This window comes from Phalangium opilio, unplaced genomic scaffold (assembly GCF_054372755.1).
Source record: "Phalangium opilio isolate 3A_F unplaced genomic scaffold, DU_Popi_V2 ptg000329l_1, whole genome shotgun sequence".
Lineage (NCBI taxonomy): Eukaryota > Metazoa > Arthropoda > Arachnida > Opiliones > Phalangiidae > Phalangium > Phalangium opilio.
The window spans coordinates 8120703-8129901 of NW_028324226.1; the positions used below are offsets into that span (position 1 = coordinate 8120703).

General features: G+C 36.5%; 1 protein-coding gene and 1 long non-coding RNA gene across 3 annotated transcripts; one reads left to right on the top strand and one right to left on the bottom strand.

The window, feature by feature from the left end:
* Window positions 1–1462: 1462 nt before the first annotated feature.
* LOC149610660 (uncharacterized) lies at window positions 1463–2218 on the bottom strand. Its single transcript, XR_016376595.1, has 2 exons — window positions 1795–2218; window positions 1463–1704 (listed from the first exon to the last, which is right to left on the bottom strand). It is a non-coding gene; the product is annotated as an uncharacterized LOC149610660 (long non-coding RNA).
* Window positions 2219–6423: 4205 nt separating this feature from the next.
* LOC149610661 (uncharacterized) lies at window positions 6424–9128 on the top strand. 2 transcript variants are annotated; one of them, XR_016376578.1, is made up of 4 exons: window positions 6424–6834; window positions 7392–7523; window positions 8268–8784; window positions 8850–9128. XR_016376578.1 is itself a non-coding variant. In XM_089858989.1 (3 exons), exons 1-3 carry the CDS (start codon window positions 6696–6698, stop codon window positions 8732–8734), a joined length of 738 nt encoding a protein of 245 aa, XP_089715115.1. In that variant the 5' UTR covers window positions 6424–6695; the 3' UTR covers window positions 8735–9128. The 2 variants fall into 2 exon arrangements, 1 of the variants encoding a protein (XP_089715115.1); XM_089858989.1 differs by having other exon boundaries at window positions 8268–9128.
* The last annotated feature ends 71 nt before the right edge of the window (window positions 9129–9199 follow it).

Here is a 9199-nt window from a genome sequence, read left to right on the forward strand (position 1 = left end):
TACGGCTCACAATTCGTTTTAGAACCCGAGCTTTATAGTCAACTTCAAAACCTACATCCTGCCACGATTTTTAAACTATCAAATCCGTATCTTTTACAGTCCACTCTACGATTACAATTATCCATGACATTGCGTTCACTGCCCTTGTACGTTTACAGTGAGTGGCACCGTGGCCAGTTATTTTAATTAAAATACCTAGGCCACAGGTCCAGTTTTAAAAAAATCCTTATTTCCAACACTGATCCATCTATCCTTATGCCTTACTGAAGGCTACAGTGAAATATCCATGAAGCGTGAGCTTCTATTATAAATCCATGGCCTAAGTAAGGCAACTTAAGCCTTGGTCGAAACTAACATCTAAAATATAAATTAAAAAGGTATCTTAAGTATAGAATTTCAACCGAGACACATAATTAAACGAAAAATAGACCCGCCAGAGAAATTTTTAATAAATATGGTGTTATATTTATTGAAAAATATCAAGTTAAAGTTTCAAGGCGGTGAAATGGCAAATTAGCGTCGTCTACTGTAGAGTAATGAACAATTAGCGTCGTCTGCTGTAGAATAATCTTTTGAGGTACTTACATTTTTAATTAAATTAACATATTTAGACTTAATTAATTTTTATGAAACTTGAAAAAGGCACACCTTGAATAGTTACTTGTTAATTTGAAAGTATTCCGAAACGTAACTTCGCTTTAGTTTTTAAATGATTCGATGTACAGGAGCACCAAAAACCCCATGTTATTCCTATGGGGAAATCGGCGAAAATCTGAATTTTCATTTAACATTACGGGAGGGTGTGGGATCTTATCTAGAAGGGCCTACCGGCCCTCTAGAATTTGTACATATTGTCAAAGCCATGCGGAGTGATATTCCATATTAAACTTAGTATGATAAAATAGTCCAGATAAATATGACTGTAAAAAAGGCGGTGTGGGAAATGCGGCAAATTTTTAAAATGGAAGTGGGAAAATCCACTTTCTAACATTAGCAACACTGATTTGAAGGTTTTGGTCATGGCTAAACAGACCGCTCATTCAGTTTTCTATTGTTTTAAAGCTTATTTTGACACGTTATCTCTCAAAAGTAATGTAATGATAAAATGTTTTGGGGGAATGGAATTGTGTCCGAAAACCCGAGATAAGTAAATTTTTGAAATTGATTACCTGTAAAATAAGTTATTTCAACGGAAAACGGTAATGGAACGTTGCTTTTTCTTAAGCATGCATTTAAGTTTCAATTAAAAAGAAAAGTTAATATCTGATCCTTCAGTCAAGTGATAACCTCAGTCTTATCGATACTTTTTTAAGTCTTGATTCTAATCAAGACATTTTTGATTAATATCTGCTCCTTCAGTCTTCATTTTAATTAAGATTGTTAAGAAACTGTTTTACATTTTCAAAATCTACACTAAGCAGAAACATATAAAAAGGGGACCGTAACTTTAGCTCAATCAGTCATTTATTTATAATGATACTCCAAAAAATAAAAACGTAACTCATTGAAAGTTTGTATTCTTATTGTAATTAACATAATACAATTTTTTACAACCCTTTATTGAAACGCGAGGCGCTCCCCTAAAAATTCCACAAATAGGACCAAATTGACAGTTTTACACAATTTTTAAAACGCTGATTTAGCCTATGTCTGTTTAACCTTTAGCTCAAACTTTTCATAAGCCCAATATGAAATTCGGATGTCCTTAAAACTTCTCAACGACGATCCGAGATTTTCAATTTCGAACTTTTTTGTAGCATTAACTAACGTCTGTTTGATATTAAGCTTATAAACCTTAAACACAATATAGTCAGGGCAATGCCGACTCAATTTTTAAGGGCTACCCTAAAAGTCCACAAAGGTGATCCAAGATTGTTAATAAATACGCCTAAAAAGTGCCCTCTTCAAAATATGTAGCCGGGGAAAAGAGAGCGTGATCGAGTGGGCTATGCTAGTGGGTATTTTGGTAGTAAGTAACGGGGGTTGGGACTCCAGGCATAGCCCGCTCCATCACGCACTCGACAACGCAAAGCAACTCGCGCCAGCGTGGGAAATAAGGCGGTAACACAGGGCAAATGACGAGTTTAAAAATTGCCTGGTACAGTTCAAAAATTAAATCGGAGGGGGGTCAGTGGTCCACGAGACTACTAAAAAATTCAAGGGTAACCAGAGTCCACACATTAAAATTCTAATATTTTAATTATCCACTTCCTTAGCTTAGCAGTCGACGTGCTCTGGCCAATGGTCACGGACCAGTTTATTTATTCCAAGTCAGGAGGGTCTCTGGCCTAATGTCCAGTTTAAAAAAATCCTTATTTCCCACCCTGACTCGCGCTATAGGGCAAGCAGCTTGCGACGTGTTGCGCGTGATCGAGTAGGCTATGGTCCGGTCAAAAGAAATCTTCAGTTCAGCGTTGTAAATAAGGCGGTGGCACAGGGAAAATGACCAATTTAAAAATTAAATCGGAGGGGGAGCAGTGGACCACAGGACCACTAAGGAAATTCTAGGGTAACCAGGGTCCAGACATTATCTCAACTATTTTAATTACCCACTTCTTTAGTTTAGCAAACGCCGCGCCCTGGTCAATGGTCATGGACCAGTTCATTTATTCCTGGGCAGGGGGGTCGCTGGCCCAATGTCTAGTTTTAAAAAAATCCCTATTTCCCACCCAGCTGCTTCAGTTGGGAGTCTGACTCCTGGAGCTCCTAAAGTCCAGAGATGCATATGACAAGGATTCATTTCTCATAAGCGAGAATCGACAACTCTGTTGTGTTAGAGACAGCCTGGCAGCCTGGTATTTTTTTACTTCTAAAGTTCTAAGTCAGCTGGGTTTTCACCTTTAAAAGTTAATACAGCCCTTTAAAAATGTTATTAAATGAATCAATCTATACGGTTGCAGTTATGTCGAAATGAGAGCAATTAAATATGTGTCTTTGATATTTAGCTCTGATAATTTCAGAAAATTAATAAAAAGTAGTGTTATGTATTTAACCAGAATTTATTTTATTGAAATTTATTAATAATTATTTAATTAAAAAAAATTGTAATACTATTTTATGTTTTAAATTTTACAAATAAAATTCAAAACAGTAAACATAGGGCAAAGGTTATATTGTATTATAAATAGCCAGTGGGATTGATTTTAGCTATATCGCAATTAGAGCTCGACATTTTCTCTCCATTATCCACAAATTAGTAATTAATTTGAATGAAAATAGGTGGATATCTTTTATTAATTGGGAAATAATGCACACATTTTACATTTAAATTTTAGAAGTTAATTTATTATTTACTTTTTGTATATAATATTCAGCATTAATTTCACTAAGGCAATAAACTAATTACCTACGAGGAATTAACTAGTATATATGTTTAAAATTATAATTTAATCGTTTCAAAACTAATATGGTTTTGAACCGGTTTTAATAATTTAGTTATTAAAATTTCTGATTATCGATTGGTCAATATTGAAAATTAACCAATGGTGGAACTAATTTTTTTTAAACTCAATGGAACTGAAATATCAATGAATCATCTACTGAAAGAGGTATCAACCTATTATTTTTTTTTTTCAAAAGAAGGTAAATAAGGATTAGATGGCTTGCTGCTTCAAACAAGATTTTTAACCATGAATAGAATATTTTGTTAATTTTAGTCAAATTTAGATATTCGGTAATCGAGTTGATATGAATAAAGCTGTTTTTGCTCATGTCTATTTTAAACTTTAATCACAGATTTCGCTTACCATTTCACAAGCATAATAAACACTACTGAAGGGCGCAAATCTATCTGTGATCGGTAATGGTGACCAATATAGCAATTTGCCCAATTAATCAGTTTGAACTTCATTTGCACATTTCTATTCGTTAATTTGAAATGTTGCGAGAAATTTGAATGGAATATAAGTAGATATCTCTTTCAGAAGATAATTTTTGATGTTGATATTAAAGATTCATTGAGTTAAAAAAACTGGTATTGGTATTTCAAGTAAGCTTTGATATCAACATCTTTTAATTTACGATATGGGCTTATGACGGTAGTCTGTTTATAAGATTAAATCGTTACTTTAAGTGTCACTAGACAGTATCTACCTCCAAAATCGAGGGTTAGTAACTTTATAACCATCTCCAAGTCACAGGATATCCGAGGGTCAATTTCTTATATCATAGCTGTAGCTATAGCTCAGTCACTTTTGGCAAGGCCTAATACCATTTTGCTTAACTGGCGCTGTCAAGTCAAATTCCTTTTAAAGCATAGATCATATAGTATTCACCCTTGATTTTCATTTCGCAACACACATTGGATTCGTAAACCTCGACACGCATCACGATTAGAAGCATTAAAAGGCAAAAACAACACACTGACCGCATACATTTTTAGTAAATAACATGTCTGACTAGTGACTACAGCTGTTTTCGGCGCTGAAGCGACCAAGGCTTAGCGCAATTTCACGGGTTTCACCGCCTTAAAAAAAGTGGCAAGTTTAGGAATAGATTGTGGGACAATAAAAAGGTGGAAAATTATGAAATTAGGCTTATATTAAAGCTTGAAACCTACTTTATATTATATTTAAAATCCATCCATCAGCAAATCCTCAAAAAATATGAAAATGACAACGAAAAAGGACCCACTCTCAAATTTTTTCCCCTTAAAAAAATTTTGAAAACTTAAAATTAAACATACTTAAACTTAAAATTAATTAATGAAAGCTGGAAAGCACAAATACTAAATATGAGGGTTTCGTTTAGAACCGTTTTCAAATCAAACAAACGTATAGTTATATCATGACGGCTACAACAAGATGGTTATCTGTAAAATATTTTCCCATGTTATTTCTATGGGAAAATTTCGAGGTTTTCGTCAAAATCTATGATTATTTTTATGGAAATGAAAACCACCCTTAGCAACTTTATTTTTTATAAGAAAAACTAATGGATGGATCTTTTTGAAATTTTAACCACATATTTAGGGCCCGAATTGTAGTTCTGTGGAATTTTTTCAAAGCAGTTAATACGATACAAAAAAAGTTATAACCAATCAAAAAACCATCCTTATACATTAAAGTCGGTATGAAGTCTTATCTAAGAGAGCTATCGCTCTCCTAGAATAGACTGTTTGCACACTTGGAGGATATATACCATTTACACCAGAAGGCCAGGCTACCAGGAGGGCAAGAGCAAACAGGCTTTTGTCATCCATGGTGCCCGTCCTCCTGGTGTAAATGGTATGAATCCTCCACGTGCGTAAACTATCAATATAACATTGATTTAAGGATCGAACTAAAGTTATAGCTCATAATTACAGCCATAACTCCTTCCTTTGATTTAGCACACATAAAATATTGTACAAATTTTGAAACTTGAATATTAAAGCAGACTTAGTTCATTAACCGTTGCTTAACTTCATTATTCAGTTTAGTTTAATCTCTTTGAAATCGTTTTTTATGATAGCCTATAGGTAAGTTACAGGGTTTAAAAAATAACTTAAATTTAACAATCGACCTACAAGCTACGAGAAGGAAATATTTACTTAAGGAAATTATATTTACGAGGATCCAAGATCATTTAAAAGATCTTTCACATTTTTAATACATGGTGCTATAATTTCAGGGTTCGAAAAAAAGCCGGGTTTTATTTTGAAAAACCCAACCCACGGGATGTCATGGTTATTTTTTTAAATTAGCAGTTGCGTGAATTATAGCTAATGTCATTCAAGAATCACTACTAATCTTAAAATGTTCCATAAAAATAATACTATTAAATATTACTTTTTAAGTTCTAACGATAAATATCTAAAACTATCTTTAAAAAAATTTTTTTTGAATTGTTTTTATGGTGGGTAACGGTAATACCAAATAAAAAAAATAATTAGAAGGATTTACTTGCAAGGAAGAAGGTTAAGTCCAGAGAGGTTATCCACTGCGCAATTGGGTTTGCGCCTTTAAGGCGTCTGATGTACCTAAGCAATCCCATGAACGGAGAGTAACGACGCCAGGTTTACAGCGTACACATTTTTCCTTTCTCTTTACGTTAACTTTCTCTAGTTGGATCTATCCGTTCTCAGAAGTAGACGACGAAAGTGATAATAAGCGAAACACGTTAATGAGAAGTAATGACAATCCCACTCTATTCATATTCTCACATCGAACAGGCCTTGTACGTGAAACTAACCCCGACTCTACTTTTATCGAGACCGACTGAAATTATCTAGGATCACATTTAGTTAAAAGTAGCACTCGCACTGTTCATATAGCATTAAATAACAGTAATAGTTGCATGGCAACATACGTTTCGCGTGGCACTTACTTCAAAATCACACTATTAAATGAGGTTTACAATAAATTAATCATAAAAAGAAAATTCGAGCGGGCTACTGATAAAAGATAAATTAATAATCTACGATTAAAATTAAGGTTCCCCCACACCAAGACGAAAGTGTCGCAGCGGTGGCGGCGACGGAAAAATCGCGATCGACGCGGCAACTCAATTCGCGTAGCTGCCCACACCAACGTCCGTTTTTGCCGCAGCCTCAAAGAAAGTCACGTGAACCCGCGCGCTCCCCATTGGACGACCAAAGGACATTAAAAAGCGCCATCTACTGTAATTAATGTCGCGCTGCGAACGACGCGGCAAAGAACCGATTCAATTCATAAACCAAAGAACGTTACCAAGTGAAGTTAGCGTCTGCATGTCAAATGACGGCAAAAACCGAAGAACTCATAGAATTGGTCAGAGGTCACCACTGCCTTTATGATTTGTCCCACGAGGACTATAAAAACATACGCAAAAGGGACAAAATATGGCGCGATATAGGCGTTACGTTAAATGAAAGTGGTAAGTAGTATGTTTTGTATTGTAAGCAAGCACCAAAGTAGAATTGACATATCCTTTGGTATTATTGGTAATTTAACGTAGCTTACTAGGAGTAGGCCTAGATGTTGGAAGTGGATAAGCCCATTGGTTAAACGTCAAACAAATTCACTGTCTAATCCATATTATTCCCTATCACCAGAAGTGCGGCTTATCTCGTGATTCATGGAGCAGATGGGACGGGAGTAACGGGAAGATTTAATCTGTCGTCTGCTACAAAGGCAGACGACAGACTTCTTCTCGTTACTCGCCTCCATGAATCCCAAGGTAAGCGTAACTTCCGGATTAGCCTAAGGTGGATGTATGGAAATATATTGGGGAATGAGACTGCAGTTAGCGTATCAAGACTCGTTTATTCAGGCATAGTTAGAAGTTAATGATATAAGCACAATTACAGTTGGTAATTACAAAAGCACGCGATATCCTTTTGCATGTGTGAAATATGTTGTCGGTTTACTACAGTAAGTTCATAATAACACACCTATGTGACATTTGGGTCTGTGACCGTGGCATTAAAATAGGTCACAAATGCGTCTCTTACTGCAAATGCTGTGGTGCTGGCACGTCTGGGATCATTTTCAACAGCACCAAAAGCGCCAAGTTCTGCCTCAGGAGGAGCCAAAGGTGTAAGCAAGGCACTATTGCAGTCCTTAGTACGTATATATTTGTGCATGACGCATGCAGCCTTTACAATAAGAATTGAAGTCTCCACCTTTGTTTCGATGGGTCGGTAAAAAATGCGCCATTTTTGAGCCAGTATTCCAAAGGCATTTTCTACCACCCTTCTTGCACTGCATAGTCTTGTATTATATGTCTCTTTCTCAGGATCGGTCCTACTTTGTCGATATGGGAAGGGTCTCATTAAATACGGTTTCAATGCAAATGCTTCATCCCCAATGACAACATATGGGGTGGGTGCAGTTTGCCCTGGTAATGGTGTGGGTCCCGGAACATTCATCATATTGGATTCAAATCTTTGTCCCATGTTTGAGGCCTCAAATATACCGCCATCGCTGTTTTTGCCATACCCACCAATGTCGACACATATAAATTTATAGTCTGGGCCTACAATTGCCATCAGCACCAGTGAAAACTTATTCAAATAACACCAATAGTTAGAACCAGTTTTGTCCGGGCACTTTAATGTAATGTGTTTGCCGTCCACGCTGCCAATGCAGTTCGGAAAGTTCCAGGAGGTTTGAAACCCTGCAGCTGATCGTCTCCACACATCAGCTGTGGGTTCCGGTAAATATATAGGCTCTAAAACTGCATATATTGCTTCACACACTTGTGGCACTATTCCAGCCACTGTTGAGAATCCCACCCGAAAGCTATGACTAATGGTGTAAAAGGTATCACCAGTGGCGAGATATCTGTAAAATGTAATGTATTTTCAGGAGAAGACGTTAAGAAGAGGTGGAAGAATCTTAGGGATTCCTATGGGAAATACATAAGGTCCACCAAAACGAAGACTGGCCAGGCTGCAAACTTCAAGAAATGGATCTGGTCTGAGCAGATGGAGTTCTTTCGTCCATTCATGTCGTTTGCTTCTACGTCCTCAAATGTCAGCGATGTGAACTGTGACAATAGTTCTACTGACACTATAACTACATCTGAAGCTAGCTTAGACAGTGCACATTCATCGCGTCCTGACATTTGCGCTAGTTTACCAAAGAACAACATCGGGAGCAATGATATTGAATGTACCACTGAAACAAGTAACGCCACAAGTAACGCCACACCGAAAAATAAACCCAATGCCAAGAGCTCTGCACCCTCTGCCGTCAACGACATGATCAGCTATTTCGAGTCGAAACGAAAGGCAGTATATGATGCCTTTTTCTGGCTCATGCCAAAACTGTAAAAGGGTTTACGGCGAAACGACAGGCAATCGCTAAACTTAAAATAGCAGAGGTGATTATGGAGCAGGAATTGCTAAATTTAGAGGAATGTTGTGACCAAGTTCCGTCCGATTACAGACATCCATCGCCATGCGACTCACGTGATGATACCATCAGTGAGGCCCATGGTTCAGACGACTCTTCCGCAGCATCATTTGTCAAAAACTTTAATCCATATGCATAAATAGTCGCAAATTTAAATAATTAATAGAAACTTAAATGATAAATAAATGATTGCTCTATGATTTCTTGTTTATTATGTAAATGCGCGCTCTATGATGTCTTGTTTATTATGTAAATGCGCGCTCTATGATATCTTGTTCATGATGTAAAATACAATAAATACATTGCAGTACATACAGGCCTTACTTTACACGCAGATAATAAATATGACAAATATATTTACCGTAATGTAATTGCCAGGCGTT

Excerpts from the sequence above, each read along its gene's own strand:
- LOC149610661 (XM_089858989.1), top strand. The coding sequence starts at position 6,696 with ATGACGGCAAAAACCGAAGAACTCATAGAATTGGTCAGAGGTCACCAC. Across the intron at positions 6,835-7,391 it reads CGTTACGTTAAATGAAAGTG|GTCACAAATGCGTCTCTTAC; the intron begins GTAAGTAGTATG and ends GCATTAAAATAG. Across the intron at positions 7,524-8,267 it reads AGGCACTATTGCAGTCCTTA|GAGAAGACGTTAAGAAGAGG; the intron begins GTACGTATATAT and ends ATGTATTTTCAG.